General features: G+C 45.3%; 2 protein-coding genes across 3 annotated transcripts in view; both read right to left on the bottom strand.

Annotated features, from left to right (window-relative positions):
- LOC143997815 (retinoic acid receptor responder protein 2-like) overlaps window positions 1-8,478 on the bottom strand; it is a 30,518-nt gene extending 22,040 nt beyond the window's left edge. Inside the window, exon 1 of one of the 2 annotated variants that reach the window (XM_077493628.1) lies at window positions 8,336-8,478. In XM_077493628.1, the coding sequence (XP_077349754.1) occupies window positions 8,336-8,444 (109 nt within the window). In that variant the 5' untranslated portion in view covers window positions 8,445-8,478. The remainder of the gene's footprint in view (window positions 1-8,335) is intronic. The other variant, XM_077493629.1, reaches the window with a different exon arrangement.
- Window positions 1-9,943, bottom strand: part of LOC143997817 (retinoic acid receptor responder protein 2-like) — a 112,919-nt gene extending 102,976 nt beyond the window's left edge. The window contains exon 1 of the mRNA XM_077493635.1: window positions 9,809-9,943. The gene's annotated coding sequence lies outside the window, so the exon portion shown is untranslated. The remainder of the gene's footprint in view (window positions 1-9,808) is intronic.
- Window positions 9,944-19,228: the final 9,285 nt, after the last annotated feature.

Raw genomic sequence — 19,228 nt, 5'->3', positions numbered from 1 at the left:
ATTTCCCCTTCAGATCTCTGGTCTCCTTGAGAGACCGACTAATACAATTCAAGATGGTCCATCGTGCATATTTTACGCCACACAGACTGCACATGATGAACCCCGCCTCCCCCCCTTGGCTGCTGGCGCTGTGGAACAGTACCGGGTGATTACACTCATATTTTTTGGACCTGCCCGGCCATTGCTGATTACTGGAAAGAGATATTACAGGTCATCGAGCAGGTCACCACCATTTCTATCCAACCCTCCATGGCGATATGTATGCTGGGCCTGATAGAGCAGATAATCCCCACTGTGGCAAGCCGCACTCTGATCGGGCTACTTCTTTTTTACGCCCGAAAAGCCATAGCCCTTAGTTGGCGTAAGCCCACTCCTCCTCCTATCTCTCTCTCTGGAAACACCTGGTTAACCATAGTCTGCCTCTATATAAGGATTGTTATGCCAATAGGGGTTGCCCTCAAAAATATGATAAGGTTTGGTCCAAATGGCTGGCAGATTCCTCCACAGCCTCAGACTCAACTCCTTCTTAACCTGAATTTCTGGTCAACAAATAGAAATAGAGGCTGCACTGATAAGGTAGCACTGATATGATGCACTGATGGGCACTGATGAGGATGCACTGATGGGCCCTGATGAGGCTGCATTGATGGGTACTAATGAGGCTACACTGATAAGGGAGCACTGATATGCTGCACTGAAGGGCACGGATGAGGTTGCACTGATGGGCACTGATGAGGTAGCACTGATGGGCACTGATGAGGTGGCACTGATGAGGCTGCATTGATGGGCACTAATGAGGCTGCACTGATAAGGGAGCACTGATATGCTGCACTGATGGGCACTGATGAGGTGGCACTGATGGGCACTGATGAGGCGGCACTGATGGGCACTGATGAGGTGGCACTGATAGGCACTGATGAGGCTGAACTGATGGGCACTAATGAGGTTGCACTGATAAGGGAGCACTGATATGCTGCACTGATGGGCACTGATGAGGCGGCACTGCTGTGTACCGTTATGCTTTATGTCAATACTGTTACAGTTGTTGTTTTTAATATTTATTTTTGAAACTTAATTCTGCATAAAACAATTAACAGTGTAATTTCATGAGATGATTTATGAGGGCGTGTTTAGGGGTGGAATTAGGGGAGGGGTTGGGTGGGGAGTAACGCTTAAGACCTGGCTAGTAGCTCAGGACTTGCTATACTAATTAGACAAAAATCAGTTGTTATTTTATCTTATGAGGAAAATGTGGTGCCTGCCCATTCGAAAGCCAATGTAGAGAAAGCTGGCAGTTGGATAAGGTCATGTAGTGAACACTGGAAGTCTTCTACAACGTATCACATGGTCAAAGAGAGCCAATGAGGTGACAAGTCAGTCTGATGATGTCAGGTGAGTATTCTGGGCCATTGTAGCAATTATACATAATGTGATATTGTCATGTGATCACTAGCAGCCAATCCAGGGAAAGGTAGCAGTATTCTCTACCACTCTACCAGGGTGCACCTTGAACTTTCTTCCCCTCTACCTCCTCCCCCACACATACACCTCCAGCACCCAGCACAGATACTGTATATATGTAAGGGGCGGGATCATGGATTTTTATATATTTCCTCTCTTTGTTTTTATGATCAGGACTAATAAAATATAAAAACAATGTTTCCTGTTCTTTGTTATGTAAATATGATAAATATAAATATTTTGTATTCTTATATTCAGCCAGCAGGTTACAATCTTCAATTTCCCTTTTACCTCCTTATGCAAAAATCATGTTGTTTACAGAGCTCAGTAGCTTAAGCTGAGATTTACACTACAGAGCTATGACTCCTCCCTTTCCAGAGCAGTGACTCCTCCCCTACGACATTCTCTTTTAGACACATAGCTCCTTTCAATTGTCAGAGCTGGGCTCAGCCCGTCCTTCTCTGAGCCGGCCGCTCAGCTGTCGGCTAATTGCCAGCTCCTCTCTCTCCACAGTGACTCAGTTGTTGATGATATCCTGCTCGTCAGTCCTGCCTACTTAAGCCGTTCAGTCCAGATGATCTCTGCCTTTGCCTTGGTCACATCTCTAGAGACGTCTCCTGTGTTCCTGTTAAATACTTGCTTGGCTGACATTCCTTCTGGCTCCAGATCCTGCTTGCTGTTCTACTACGCTCATTTCTGGCTCCCTGACGTTTTGGCTTGTCTGACTAACCCTTCCGGTTCCTGAACTCTGGCTATGTTTTGACTAGGTTTGTTCAATTTACTTTTATTATTAAACAAGTGAGATTTAACTGTACTTCTGTCTCGGTCTGATTCATGGTTTCTGACAGTAGGCGAAGGCCATAAATTCAGAAGATACAGTCAATCCACTTGTTGGTAATATTTTTTCCAGATTGGATGAGCAGGATCACCGCATGGATCAGTTTGCCTTGGCGTAACAAATGCTCCGGGGTCACCTGGAATCCCCCACTGTGGCTGCTACGGTGCAACCCGTGTCGCAGGCCGTCCCTGCTGCTACTCCAGTCTCTGTGCAGGCACCCGCCTCCAGTATTACCTTGATAAGAGCTTTGTCTGGTTCTGCCCCGCTTCCCCACCGATGCAGAAGGTATGTCAACCAGCTTGAGATATACTTTGAGATGCTGCCCCAGGCGTTTCCCACAGTAGGTTTCATGATATCTTTGCTTTCTGAGTGAGCCTTGGCCTGGGCAAACCCTCTATGGGAGATGAAAAAACCTGTTGTCTTGAGTTACCCTCAGTTTGTGGCCTCCTTTAACCACTTGAGATCCGCGCTATAGTCAAATGACGGCTACAGCGCGGATCTCCTTTTCCGGGACTACGTCTATTGACGTCGTCCCGTGCACGAGCGGCCTGCGCGCCCCCTGAGGGGCGCGCGCGGCGTGCTCTGTGATCGGCGAGTCTACGAGACTCGCCTGATCACCGATCCGTGCAAGGGGTTGATCCCGACCCCTTATCACGTGATCAGCTGTCAGCCAATGACAGCTGATCATGTGATATAACGGAGCCGGTAATCGGCTATTATTCCTCCTCGCGCTGACAGCGCGAGGAGGAAAAAAAAAAGCCGATCACCGGCGGCCGTGATCGGGACATCAGTCCCGATTACGGCCAGCCCTGCTAGTGCCCACCTACCCCCTGCCAGTACCCACCTGCCCCCTGCAAGTGGCACATTTAAAAAAGTAAATGCCACCCAGCAGTGCCCATAGTGCCACCCAGCAGTGCCCACAGTGCCACCCAGCAGTGCCACCCAGCAGTGCCCACAGTGCCACCCAGCAGTGCCCACAATCTGCCTTAACAAAGGTGCTGCACCCCAGTGCCACATATCCGTGCCCATCAGTGTCATCTACCAGTGCCCAGCAGTGCCGCCCATCAGTGCCCAGCAGTGCCACCTATCAGAGCCACCTATCAGTGCCACCTATCAGTGCCCATCTATCAGTGGTACCTATCAGTGCCCATCCGTGCCACCCATCCGTGCCACCCATCTGTGCCACCCATCCGTGCCATCTTATGTGCCCATCAGTGCCGCCTTATCTGTGCCCATCGGTGCTGCCTTATCTGTGCCTATTTGTGCCGCCTTAACTATGCCTATCAGTGCCCACCAGTGCAGCCTATCAGTGCCCACCAATGCAGCCTATCAGTGCCCACCAATGCAGCCCATCAGTGCCCACCAGTGCCACCTCATCAGCGCACTTCAATGAAGGAGAAAAATGACCCGTTTGCAAAATTTTATAACAAACTATTAAACATGATTTTTTTTTTTTTTTGCATCTTTTTTTGTTTGTTTAGCAAAAAATAAAACTCCGAGCTGTAACTAAATACCACCAAAAGAAAGCTCTATTTGTGGGGAAAAAATTATAAAAATGTCATTTGGGTACAGTGTTGTATGGCCGCGCAATTGTCATTCAAAGTGCATCAGCGCTGAAAGCTGAAAATTGGTCTGGGCAGGAGGAGGGGGGTTTAAGTGCCCAGTAAGCAAGTGGTTAAAAGGGTATTTGACATTCCCGCACGCTCCGCTTTTGATGCCAAGTGCCTCATGTCCATCAATCAGAGTACGAGAACTGTTGCGACTACGCCATTGAATTCCATACTCTGGCAGCAGAGGTTGCTTGGAACAATGAGGCCCTCGTGGCTGCTTTTTCTCATGGTCTCTCGGATTCCCTCAAGGATGAGATAGCAGCCCGAGATATACCCACTGAGCTGGAGAGCTTGATCGTTTGCCATCCTCATTGACTCCAGACTCAGAGAGAGACTCTCTTTTAACCACTTCAATACAGGGCACTTTCACCCCCTTCCTTCCCAGCCCAATTTTCAGCTTTCATCGCTCTAGCGCTTTCAGTGACAATTGCGCGGTCGTGCTACACTGTACCCAAATGAACTTGTTATCATTTTGTTCGCACAAATAGAGCTTTATTTTGGTGTTATTTATTCACGACTCCGTTTTTTTTTTTTTTGCGATATAAGCGCAAAAATAGCGGAAATTTGGGAAAAAAACAATATTTTCTTTTTTCTATTTGAAAAGAAATCCAATAAAATCTAATTTTGTCATAAATTTAAGCCAAAATGTATTCTGCTACATGTTTTTGGTAAAAAAAAATCCGTTAAGTGTATAATAATTGGTTTGTGTGATCACGGACATATGTACGCAAATGATCATGTACATATGTGTGCAGGTGATCACGTACATATGTGTGCAGATAATCATTGGGACATGTGATTTTAGTGGGACATATGTGGGGGACAGGTTTTTATTATTAGGGACATGTGTTTTTATTATTTGGGGACATGTATGTTTTGGGGACATGTGTGTTTTGGGGACATATGTGGGGACTGTGTTTTCACTGTGTGGTGTGTTGTGTGTTTACACTACACTGATGATCAGTGAGTAAAAAGCTGTGAAAAGCAGCCCATACTCACTGATCATCAGCCGGCTGCAGCGTTCTGCTCTCCTCTTCTCAGCGGTGACTTCCGTGTGAGGAGAGGAGAGCCGATTGCCTAGCAACCGGCTGTTTGTTTACATCACATGACGGCCGTGATTGGACACGGCCGTCATGTGATCAGGAGGGCCAATCACAGAGCCCTCCTGCCGATCTGAGATGTGCCGTGTCCGGGTGACACGAGCACATCGGGATCGCGCCGCTGCGCGGGCGCGCGCGCGCGCGATCCCGCTGCTCCTGAATGACGTTCCTGAACGTCCTATCAGGAGCAGGCGGCTCCCACCCGGCCGTATATATACATTGGCCGGGTGGGAAGTGGTTAAGGAGTGTTGTGGAAGCCTCCTGTACATTTGCCTCCAAACTTTTCAGTCCCACCTGTGCCTCCCTCACCTCCCATGCCTCCCTCACCTCCCATGCCTCCCTCACCTCCCATGCCTCCCTCACCTCCCATGCCTCCCTCACCTCCCATGCCTCCCTCACCTCCCATGCCTCCTGGTACCAAGTCGGTCTGTGAAGATGAATCCATGCACTTGGGTTTCATGCATCTCTCTGCGGATGAGAGAGCCTTTAGGAGGAGGGAGAGATTGTACCTATATTGTGGCCAGGCAGGTCACTTTTTTAAGTCTTGTCCTACCCTATCTCCATGATAACCTAATTTCCAAGTCCCTAAAAGCCACCCCACAGATGTCTGTCGTGTGCTTCAGAAACTAAGAGAGAACATCTCTATTGTAAACTGGAGAAGTGCGAGTTCCATTGTGAACAGGTTACATTCCTGGGCTATGTCATTTCCACTGCTGGTTTTTCCATGGACCCGGAGAGACTTTCGGCAGTCCTACAGTGGCCTCGACCCCGTGGGTTTACGTCCTCTGCAGCATTTTCTTGGCTTTGCCAACTATTATCGGAAGTTTATTTGTAACTTCTCGTCTCTGGTCAAGTAGGGTCGCCACCTTTTCTTCAAGTCAAACCCGAACAGTTTTGTGGCGCACAGAAATTTCTTTTTTATAGTATAAACTATACATATATTTTGCTACTAAATAACATTTCTAATCATATGTATATAAGTTAATAACAAAAGTCCTCTTTTACATCAGAGTCCACAGAGTTCCCCTTTTACCTCTGAACTCTGGGGACTCTGACATAAGGGATGCTCTGTGAACCCTGATTTATGGGGGAACACTGAGTACTCTGATGTACAGAGAGGACTCTGCTGTAAGGGGAAACACTGGTGTAAAGGGTAACTCTGATGTAAGGGGTGCTCTGAGAACCCTGATTTGACTTAGTGTACTCTCTCTGAGGAAGGAGAGGGAAGGGGGGAGACTTCATTCAGAGACAGGGATGGATGGTGAGCTCACTCACCCCTTGGCAGTCTGCACCTCTCATTCAGATGGATCTGAGGCTGCTGGACTTCAAATTTCTAGCCTCAACTTTCCTTTTCTGAGGCACAGCGCCGGGGATTGGAGTGTGGGCAGACACAGAGGGGTAGGGATGGGGGGGAAGAGGTGCAGATCAAGCCCTCTCTCTTCTCCCGTCTGTATGTGTTGGTGGGGGGTGGAGGGTATGGTTTGTTAGTGGTGGCTTTGGGCAGTGTGAAAGACAGTGTAACAGACACTCTCAGCAGTGAAAACTGCAGCCAGAAACCCTGCTGGGAAGCCATAGTCCAGTCTAAATAATGTGTCCGGGTTTCAGACAGTGTGAAACCTGGACGCATGATTCCAAACCCGAACTGTCCGGGTGAATCCTGGACAGGTGGCAACCCTATGGTCAAGCCTCTGACTGATATGACCAGAAAAGATTGTAACCCACAGAGTTGGTCTCCGGAGTCCATTAAGGCCTTCGAGACTCTCAAGGCTGCCTTTGTTTCTGCTCCTGTGTTGGCATATCCTGATCCTACGTTGCCTTTTATCCTAGAAGTTGATGCTTCTGAGACTGGAGTTGGCGCCCTTCTGTCTCAACGTCCTAACTCTGAGAGCGCTATGCATCCGTGTGGCTACTATTCCAAGAATTTGTCACCTGCTGATCGCAATTATGAGATTGGTGACAGAGAGCTGTTGCCGATCATTTTAGCCCTGAAAGAATGGAGACATCTCCTTGAAGGTACCACTGTGCCCGTTCTTATTCTTACTGACCATAAGAATCTCACATTCTTGTCTGAGGCTAAGCGACTCTCTCCCAGAAGGGTGCGATGGGCTCTTTTCTTGTCGAGCTTTAATTACATTGTCTCATTCTTACCCGGTACTAAGAATGTAAGGGCTGACGCCTTGTCACCACAATTTTCCTCCACTTCCAAGTCGGAGTCGGTTCCGGTTCCGGTGATTCCTCCTGATCGTATCTTGGCTACGGTTCGCACCAGTCTTACTTCTTGCTGCTCAGGTCAATGCTCCTCCTGATAAACCTTGTGACCGCTGCTTTGTCCCCGAGAGTCTCCGTACTGCAGTGCTCCAGACTTATCATTCTCCCAAGGCAGCTGCCCATCCTGGGAAGAATCAACTCATTTGGGCTCATCGCCCAACAATTCTGGTGGCCTAGTCTACGGGCTGATGTTACTGCCTTCGTAGCTGCCTGTCCCGTGTGTGCTCAGAGTAATGCCGCGTACACACGGTCGAACTGTTTGACGTACTTAGTCCGTCATACAATCCGACGGACAGTCCGTCGTACTTTCCACTGAACGGACTTGACCACACACGGATACACAAATAGTCCGACGAAAGCTTGCGCGATGACGTGTACAGCACGTACGACGGGACTAGAAATAGGAAGTCCAAGACACAGCAATGCACCCTTCCGCCGTGTAAATCCTTTCTGGGCATGCGCCATACTTAGTCCGTCGAACTAGCCTACTGACGACCGTATTGTCCGCTGAAACCAAAGTACGACGGACAGATTTTTGGAAAATCCGAAATTCTTAGTACTCCGGACTGCACGCTGAAAAAGTCCGCTGAAGCCCACACACGAGCGGATTGTCCGCTGAAATGTGTTTCAACGGACTAAGTACGTCAAACAGTTCGACCGTGTGTACGCGGCATAAGACTCCACGACACCTTCCAGTGGGCCTCCTACAACCCACACCCAATGGAGAGAGTGCACTCTATTTACTAATTAGGTGACTTCTGAAGGCAATCGGTTCCACCAGATTGTAGTTAGGGGTATCAGAGTAAAGGGGGCTGAATACAAATGCCCCTCCCCCACACTTTTCACATATTTATTTGCATCATTTATCATTTTCCTTCCACTTCACAATTATGTGACACTTTGTGTTGGTCCATCACATAAAATCCCAATAAAATACATTTATGTTTTTGGTTGTAACATGACAAAAATGTGGGAAATTTCAAAGGTTATGAATACTTTTTCAAGGCACTGTGTGTGTTTCTGATGCCGGGTCTGTATATAGAATATATAATACATACGTGTGTCTGGTCTGTATATAGAGTATATAATACATACGTGTGTCTGGTCTGTATATAGAGTATATAATACATACGTGTGTCTGGTCTGTATATAGAGTATATAATACATACGTGTGTCTGGTCTGTATATAGAGTATATAATACATACGTGTGTCCGGTCTGTATATAGAGTATATAATACATACGTGTGTCCGGTCTGTATATAGAGTATATAATACATACGTGTGTCCGGTCTGTATATAGAGTATATAATACATACGTGTGTCTGGTCTGTATATAGAGTATATAATACATACGTGTGTCCGGTCTGTATATAGAATATATAACACATACCTGTGTCTGGTCTGTATATAGAATATATAATACATACGTGTGTCTGGTCTGTATATAGAGTATATAATACATATGTGTGTCTGGTCTGTATATAGAATATATAATACATACGTGTGTCTGGTCTGTATATAGAGTATATAATACATACGTGTGTCTGGTCTGTATATAGAGTATATAATACATACGTGTGTCTGGTCTGTATATAGAATATATAACACATACGTGGGTCCGGTCTGTATATAGAGTATATAATACATACGTGTGTCTGGTCTGTATATAGAGTATATAATACATACGTGTGTCTGGTCTGTATATAGAGTATATAATACATACGTGTGTCTGGTCTGTATATAGAGTATATAATACATACGTGTGTCTGGTCTGTATATAGAGTATATAATACATACGTGTGTCCGGTCTGTATATAGAATATATAACACATACGTGTGTCCGGTCTGTATATAGAGTATATAATACATACGTGTGTCCGGTCTGTATATAGAATATATAACACATACGTGTGTCTGGTCTGTATATAGAATATATAATACATACGTGGGTCCGGTCTGTATATAGAGTATATAATACATACGTGTGTCTGGTCTGTATATAGAGTATATAATACATACGTGTGTCTGGTCTGTATATAGAATATATAATACATACGTGTGTCTGGTCTGTTTATAGAGTATATAATACATACGTGTGTCCGGTCTGTATATAGAATATATAACACATACCTGTGTCTGGTCTGAATATATAATACATACGTGGGTCCGGTCTGTATATAGAGTATATACTACATACGTGTGTCTGGTCTGTATAAAGAGTATATAATACATACGTGTGTCCGGTCTGTATATAGAGTATATAATACATACGTGTGTCTGGTCTGTATATAGAGTATATAATACATATGTGTGTCTGGTCTGTATATAGAGTATATACTACATACGTGTGTCTGGTCTGTATATAGAGTATATAATACATACGTGTGTCTGGTCTGTATATAGAGTATATAATACATACGTGTGTCTGGTCTGTATATAGAGTATATAATGCATACGTGTGTCTGGTCTGTATATAGAGTATATAATACATACGTGTGTCTGGTCTGTATATGGAGTATATAATACATACGTGTGTCTGGTCTGTGGCTCCGGTTGGGTTGCAGGGGGTCCGTCGGATCTCTGGAGGGTTCTTGGAATGACAGTGGAGGAGAAAAACAGGGAAGAGGAGGAGAGGCAGAGGAAGTGCGGGGCCGGCCCAGAGAGGGAAGGGGGGCAGTTAACCCCCCAGAACCATCTCAGGTTTTGGCCTCCAGCAGAGGACTGGGGGCACCTGGGAGGAAAACCGATGTCATCCACAAAGCATCTGCTTTGTGGATGACATCATAAATATTGTATTTATTAAATGCATGGACAAAGGTCTCTCTTTTTTAACCAATTTGTATGAATACAATTCTATGACTTTTACTGTGTTTTTGTATTTTCTGGGTAATCCATTTCCCTGCTGGGGACACAGTGGGGGAGGGGGGGGGGGCTGCCCTCCCCCAGCATCCATATGAACAAGGTCAAGACAATGTTGATCGCCTTTAGATATGTGCAAGTCATTTAGTAATGAATTCGTTTAAATTCGACAAATTTGGAAATATTCAAATTAAAGAAAACCCATTTAACAATTTTTTCCGAAAAAAAAAATAAAATCCGAAAAATGCAAACATTCAGAAATTTGAAAATCCAAAAATAAGAATGAAAATCTGAAAATTGAAAAAGGAAAAAATACGAAAATAAGGAACCAAAATCTGAAAATTTGAAAAATCTGAAATAATAACTAACTGATAATAATCATTACTATTAAATTATGGAAATTGGAATTTCCTTTCAAATTTGGCTGTTAGTGAATGTAACGAATACGAATTTATCCGAAATAACGAATGCTGCATCTAAATGGAACATAACAAATGAATAATAATAATAAATAATGATAATAATGAAAACTTTTTATTATTATTATTTATTATTAATAATAGTAAATAATAATACAAATGTTGTATTATTATTATTATTAATAATATTATTATTAATAATATTATTATTATTTTTTATTATTATTAATAACCACTTCAATACAGGACATTTATACACCCTTCCTTCCCAGACCAATTTTTAGCTTTCAGCGCTCTCACACTTTGAATGCCAATTACTCAGTCATGCAACACTGTGTGTTGCATGACTGAGTAATTGGCATTCAAAGTGTGAGAGCGCTGAAAGCTAAAAATTGGTCTGGGAAGGAAGGGTGTATAAATGTTCTGTATTGAAGTGGTTAATAATAATAATAAAAAATAATAATATTATTATTATTAATAATAATACAACATTTGTATTATTATTTAATATTATTAATAATAAATAATAATAATAAAAAGTTTTCATTATTATCATTATTTATTATTAACAACAACAAACACAACAAACAAAACACATTTTTTATTATTTTTTTCATACAAATAGAGCTTTCTTTTGGTGGTATTTAATCACCACTGGGTTTTTTATTTTTTGCGACATAAGTGAAAAAAGAGCAAAAATTTTGAAGAAAAAAAAAAAACACTTATTTTTTTAGTTTCTATGATAAAATTTTGCAAATAAGTCATTTTTGTTCATAAATTTGGGCCAAAACTTATACCACTACATCTCTTTGGTAAAAAATAACCCACACTAGTGGATATTATTTAGTCTCTATGAAAGTTATAGAGTCTACAAGCTATGGTGCAAGTCATAGAAAATCGATCACATCTGATCACACCTGATGTACTGACGGCCTATCTCATTTCTAGATGCCCTGAAATGTCAGGACAGTACAAATACCCCCCAAATTACCCCTTTTTGAAAAGTAGACAGTCCAAGGTATTTAGCAAGAGGCATGGTGAGTTTTTTGAATTTGTAATTTTTTCCCCCAATTCTTGGGAATATTAAGAATTTTTTTTTTTTTTTCACAAAATTGTCATAATAACAAGTTATTTCTCATACACAGCATATTTCCAATTACACCCCAAAATACATTCTGCTACTCCTGCCTGAGTATGGCGATACCACATGTGTGGGACTTTTACACAGCCTGGCCACATAGAGAGGCCCAACATGCAGGGAGCACCTTCAGGTGTTCTAGGAGCATAAAATTAAACCTCTAATTTCCTAACCACCTATTACATTTGTGAAGGCCCTGGAGTCCCAGGACAGTGGAATGACCCACAAAATGACCCCATTTTGGAAAGCTAACACCCCAACATATATTCTATGAGGCATAATGAGTCTTTTGAATGGTTCATTTTTTTCCACAAGTCTTCTGAAGAAATGGAAAGAAAATTAAAACGTATTTTTTTTTTTTTTTTTTTTTTTTACACAAAGTGGTCAGTTTATAACATTTTTCTAACACATGGCATGTATATAGCAAAAATGACACCTTAAAACACATTCTGCTACTCCTCCCGAGTATGGCAATACCACATGTGTGAGACTTTTAGACAGCCTGGCCACATACAGAGGCCCAACATGCAGGGAGCACCATCAGGTGTTTCATAGTTTCTTGGGGTTGGTAAGGTTGAATAAAGACACCAGTCCAATGCTGAGGGAGTGTCTACAATTGTCCCTATCCCTGTACATTGCACACTCACATTGGTCCCTACCCTCAAGGAGCCCACAATCTAAGGTCCCCATTCTTATACTAGGGCCAATTTTGGACAGAAGCCAATTAACCTACCTGCATGTCTTTGGATTGTGGGAGGAAACTGGAGTACCCGGAGGAAACCCACCCAGGCACAGGGAGAACATGCAAACTCCAGGCAGGTAGTGTCGTGGTTGGGATTTGAACTTCTTACTGCTAGGTGAGAGTGCTAACCACTTCACCACTGTGTTCTAGGAGCATAAATTACACCTCTAATTTCCTAACCACCTATTACACTTTTGAAGGCCCTGGTGCACCAGGACAGTGGAATTACCCACAAAATGACCCCATTTTGGAAAGCAAACACCCCAACATATATTCTATGAGGCATAGTGAGTCTTTTGAACGGTTCACTTTTTTTACAGAAGTCTTCAGAAAACGTGGTAAAAAAATTAAATTATTTTTTTTACACAAAGTTGTCAATTTATAAGATATTTCTAACACATAGCATGTATTTAGCAAAAATTACACCCCTAAATACTTTCTGCTACTCCTCCAGAGTAGGGCAGTGCCACATGTGTAAGACTTTTACACAGCCAGTCTACATAGAGAGGCCCAACATTGAAGTAGTACCTTCAGGCGTTCTAGGAGCATAAATTACAGATCTCATTTCATTCCTAACTATCACACTTTTGAAGGTCCTGGTGCACCAGGACAATGGAATTACCCACAAAATGACCCCATTTTGGAAAGCAAACACCCCAACATATATTCTATGAGGCATAGGCTGCAGATAAGTACTTGGGTAGTCTGATGGGCTGGTGGCAGGTACTTGGGGTAATCTGATGGGCTACAGAAAGGTACTCAGGTACTCTGATGGGCTGGTGACTGGTACTCGGGTACTCTGATGGATGCTGACAGGTACTTAGATGGGAAGTGACAGGTACTCAGATGGGTCATGACAGGTACTCAGATGAGCTGTGACAGGTACTCAGATGGGCTGTGACAGGTACTCAGATGGGCTGTGACAGGTACTCAGATGGGCTGTGACAGGTACTCAGATGGGCTGTGACAGGTACTCAGATGGGCTGTGACAGGTACTCAGATGGGCTGTGACAGGTACTCAGATGGGCTGTGACAGGTACTCAGATGGGCTGTGACAGGTACTCAGATGGGCTGTGACAGGTACTCAGATGGGCTGTGACAGGTACTCAGATGGGCTGTGACAGGTACACAGATGGGCTGCGGCAGGTGCTCAGGTACTCAGATATACTGTGACAGGTACTCGGGTACTCAGATGGGCTGTAACAGGTACTCGGGTACTCAGATGGGCTGTAACAGGTACTCAGGTAATCAGATGGGCTGTGACAGGTAATCAGGTACTCGGGTACTCTGATGGGCTGGTGACTGGTACTCGGGTACTCTGATGGATGCTGACAGGTACTCAGATGTGCTGTGACAGGTACTTGGGTACTCTGTACTCAGGTGGACTGTGACAGGTACTCGGGTACTCAGATGGTGTCATGAACCAGATGTGACCAGAACTGTGTGACTGCGACAAGTGAACCAGACATAAATAAGTGAAGGTAAATTTATTAAGCAAACGCATATAAATGTGAACACACCACCAATACGAACCAAGTGAACAAACCAAACAACCAAACAGTAAATAAACCAGTATATGTAACAAAAGGGAGTACCGGAATCGTAGTCAAGCCAGGCCGGGGTCATAAAATAGGAGGTCAGCAGATGGGGGGACAAGGAAAAGGAAACAGGTACAGGAGGCAGGATGCAGGGATCAGGTAACAGGGATCAGGTAACAGGGATCAGGTAACAGGGATCAGGTAACAGGGATCAGGTAACAGGTATCAGGTAACAGGTATCAGGTAACAGGTATCAGGTAACAGGTAACAGGTAACAAACAGGCATCAGGTATCAGGTATCAGGTAACAGGTATCAAACAGGCTGCAGGTCAGGGCTCAAGGACAATACCAAGGCGAAGTGTATATGAACTTGCCGGGTATTTATAATGGCTGCTGTCAGTCATGTGACGCCTGACTGCAGAGGGCAATACCTGCTCCATACTGCCAGGATCCCTCCGCTGGTGGACACCAGTACTGCGGACCAAAGATGACATAATTCCAGCAGGAGACACCTGCTGGTGGATCGCAGTACTGCATGCCAAATGATTGATATTACCAGCGGAGGGAACGTTTCCTGACAGTACCCCCCCTCAAAGGAGCGACCTCCGGACGCTCCAACTAGCAGTTGCTGGGGAAAGTCCACTGCGTCAAGCTGGGCTATAGGCACAGTCACATTAGGTTGGGTAATGGACACTTCAAGCAGGGCAGCAGACAGAACCACATCGGACCTGGAAGCTGGCACATCGGGCTGGAAGGCGGGCAGCGGCACGTCAGGCTGGAAGGCGGGCAGTGGCACGTCAGGCTGGAAGGCGGGCAGCGGCACGTCAGGCTGGAAGGCGGGCACATCAGGCTGGACAGCAGGCACATCAGACTGGAAGGCATCGGACTGCAAGGCCGGGACATCAGACTGGAAGGCGTCGGACAGCGAGGCCGGGACATCAGACTGGAAGGAATCAGACTGCGAGGCCGGGACATCAGACTGGAAGGAATCAGACTGCGAGGCCAGGACATCAGACTGGAAGGAATCAGACTGCGAGGCCAGGACATCAGACTGGAAGGCATCAGACTGGAAGGCCGGGGCATCAGAGTGGAAGGCATCAGACTGGAAGGCCGGGGCATCAGACTGGAAGGCATCAGACTGGAAGGCCGGGGCATCAGACTGGAAGGCATCAGACTGGGAGGCCGAGGCATCAGACTGGAAGGCATCAGACTGGGAGGCCGGGGCATCAGACTGGAAGGCATCAGACTGGAAGGCCGGGGCATCAGACTGGAAGGCCGGGGCATCAGACTGGAAGGCCGGGGCATCAGACTGGAAGGCATCAGACTGGAAGGCCGGGGCATCAGACTGGAAGGCATCAGACTGGAAGGCCGGGGCATCAGACTGGAAGGCATCAGACTGGAAGGCATCAGGCTGGAAGGCCGGGACATCAGGCTGGAAGGCGTCTGGCTGGAAGGCCGGGACATCAGGCTGGAAGGCGTCTGGCTGGAAGGCCGGGACATCAGGCTGGAAGGCGTCTGGCTGGAAGGCCGGGACATCAGGCTGGAAGGCGTCTGGCTGGAAGGCCGGGACATCAGGCTGGAAGGCGTCTGGCTGGAAGGCCGGGACATCAGGCTGGAAGGCGTCTGGCTGGAAGGCCGGGACATCAGGCTGGAAGGCGTCTGGCTGGAAGGCCGGGACATCAGGCTGGAAGGCGTCAGGCTGGAAGGCCGGGACATCAGGCTGGAAGGCGTCAGGCTGGAAGGCCGGGACATCAGGCTGGAACTCCGGCTCTGGCACTCCGGGCTGGGACAGATTGGTAGGTGTGGAGGCAGGTTGGGTTAATGGTAAGACCATTTTGGTTGGGAAAAACTTTCGTTTTTTCTTTGGCTTAGCCACTGAAGCTCTGTAGGTGACTGCAGGACTGTAAATAAGGGGTGCAGCAGACTGGAAAGGAGGATTGTGATATGGCAGAGAAGAGGTACCAGTAGCTGGGGAAAGAACTTGTGGGTTTGTAGACAGCGGAGAGGAGGCAGGTGGGTTGAATGCAGGGTAAGTACAGGGAGTAGAGACTGGATAGGAGTATTTGGTTGGGAGCAGCGTGTACTGGGCTGCAACTGAGGTTGACATGGCTGGTGGGGAAACATACTTTTGGGTAGGCTCATACCTGATGGCAGAGGTGGATTGTTTGGCTGGGGATGATTGCACCATGTCAGACCATGCTGAAAGTATGGGTTGTACAAACTGAAGTTTTAAGCCTCCCTGTCTAACAAAAGACTGAGCAGATACAATGCACTCAGCAATCACCTGTGGGGAACAGGCTGAGTAGTGTTCACAAAAATCAGCAGGATCATCTTCAAAAAGCCATACTAAAGATACAACCTGATTCATATCAAAAGGAGGAGTGAAATCATCACGGCCATCTGGGATACAGGGCAGGGCTAGCTCAGTACAGATCTTTATCAAAGGCTGCACCTCCTCAAACAATGTATAACCCTGATCAACCAGGGAGTGAGCCAAACGCATAGCTGCAAACAACTGGTCACTAGACCATCCTTTCAAAGCCTGGCGGCAATAATCACCACTCTCTGCTGATGAGATCATTTATTTTTCTCTGCTGGCATCTTTCATGTTTGCAACCAAACTGAAGCAAATGGTTCCCCTGTGCAGCCACTTCTGGTCAGGAATGGCCTTGGTATTCTGTCATGAACCAGATGTGACCAGAACTGTGTGACTGCGACAAAGTGAACCAGACACAAATAAGTGAAGGTAAATTTATTAAGCAAACGCATATAAATGTGAACACACCACCAATACGAACCAAGTGAACAAACCAAACAACCAAACAGTAAATAAACCAGTATATGTAACAAAAGGGAGTACCGGAATCGTAGTCAAGCCAGGCCGGGGTCATAAAATAGGAGGTCAGCAGATGGGGGGACAAGGAGAAGGAAACAGGTACAGGAGGCAGGATGCAGGGATCAGGGATGCAGGGATGCAGGGATCAGGGATCAGGGATCAGGGATCAGGGATCAGGGATCAGGGATCAGGGATCAAACAGGCTGCAGGTCAGGGCTCAAGGACAATACCAAGGCGATGTGTATATGAACTTGCCGGGTATTTATAATGGCTGCTGTCAGTCATGTGACGCCTGACTGCAGAGGGCAATACCTGCTCCATACTGCCAGGATCCCTCCGCTGGTGGACACCAGTACTGCGGACCAAAGATGACATAATTCCAGCAGGAGACACCTGCTGGTGGATCGCAGTACTGCATGCCAAATGATTGATATTACCAGCGGAGGGAACGTTTCCTGACAGATGGGCTGTGACAGGTACTTAGGTACCCAGATATACTGTGACAGGTACTCTGGTACTCGGGTACTGACATGGGCTGTAACAGGTACTTAGGTAATCAGATGGACTGGTGACAGGTACTTGGGTACTCTGATGGCCTGGTGACAGGTACTTTGGTTAATCTGATGGGCTACAGATAGGTACTCAGGTACTCTGATGGGCTGGTGACTGGTACTCTGATGGATGCTGACAGGTACTTAGATGGGCAGTGACAGGTACTCGTGTACTCAGATGAACTGGGACAGGTACTCAGGTACTCTGATGGGCTGGTGACTGGTACTCGGGTACTCTGATGGATGCTGACAGGTACTCAGATGGGCTGTGGGTTCTTTATTGGGGGGGCAATCAGTGTGGTTGGTGTACACTGTAAGCAGTAACGATATGTTACCGCAATCTCCTCCTCACACACGATCGTTATGTGAGGAGGAGAACCCGGTAACATCTCGTTACCGCAGTTTGTTCACATTCTGTGACCGGCTGTGATTGGACACACACAATGAAATTGGCTCTTTACTGCGATTGTGGTTGGGCTGTGTCAGGGTGACAAGCCGTATCCCCGATCGCCGCTCTGTGAGCCCCCTAGGGGCGTGCATGAGCGCCGTGCACATGGGAAATACATATGACTGGCTGTGATTGGATACAGCCGGTCACGTGGTAAAGAGACATTTTTTTATTGGCTCTTTACCCCGATCTGGGATGGGCTGTGTCCGAGGCACACACCTCATCCACGATCGCCGCTCTGCGGGCCCCCAGGGCGCCCACAGGAGCGGCGAGATACCGAGGACGTCATATGACGCCCGCCCAGGATGGGAGATCCCATCTACGGAACGTCATATGACTATAGCCCGGTATTGAAGTGGTTAATTTGTTACGTTTGATTGTTTTATATGTGACATTCAATATTTCGGATAATTCGTAGCTTTGGATAAATTTGTATTTGTTACGTTTCACCAACAGCCAAATTTAAAAGGAAATTCCGATACCTTTAATTTAATAGTTATTATTATTTAGTTCGTTATTATTTCAGATTTTCAAATTTTCGTTCTTTTTTCGAAACTTTCGGATTTTGGTTGATATTTTGGGATTTTATAATTTTTATATTTTAGAATTTTTGGATTTTTACAAATGATCGAAATAATGAACACCGCACATAAGTGAATGGACCAAATTCTAATTTTTCCCGAAGCTATGAATTTATTTGAAATAATGAATTTTGACCATAACGAATGACCTGAAAAACAAAAAAAAAACAAAAAACTAATGAAACGAAAACAAACAAATTTTTCGGCAGTGCTCATGTCTAATCGCCTTTTTTCGACAAAGATGGTATCATCCAAGAATGGGTGACGGCGGTCCCGCGATCGATTCTTAAAGCGGCCATTGCCGACAATTTCCGGAACCTTCACGAACGTTGCCCTAAAGTGTGTTGTGAAGGACGGCGATTATTTTGAAGGTCTTTTCTTTGTATTTTCGCTTTTGTTTGTTTTTTTGATACCATTTTATTTACCCAACCTTTTAGACACGCCTCGTATTTAAATATGTATGAAATGTATTAATACGGATTCATTACAAATCAGCTTGTTACCATTTTATGCTCCTTTTGTATACAATTTGTATCCATTTATTAAATAACATTGTTGGGAACGAGTTTTTCATCAGTCGTATGTGTTGTGCCTCATTTAACCTCCCAGGAGAAATAAATTGGGTGTATGGACATATACAGTGCCTTGCGGAAATATTCGGCCCCCTTGAACTTTTCAACCTTTTGCCACATTTCAGGCTTCAAACATAAAGATATAACATTTTTATTTTTTGTGAAGAATCACCAACAAGTGGGACACAATTGTGAAGTGGAACGAAATCTATTGGATTTTTGAAACTTTTTTAACTAATAAAAAAATGAAAAGTGGGGCGTGCAAA

This window comes from Lithobates pipiens, unplaced genomic scaffold (genome assembly GCF_037356315.1).
Source record: "Lithobates pipiens isolate NorthernLeopardFrog02 unplaced genomic scaffold, aLitPip1_a1.2 Scaffold_19, whole genome shotgun sequence".
NCBI classification, from domain to species: domain Eukaryota; kingdom Metazoa; phylum Chordata; class Amphibia; order Anura; family Ranidae; genus Lithobates; species Lithobates pipiens.
This window is presented reverse-complemented; position numbering and strand designations above follow the sequence as displayed.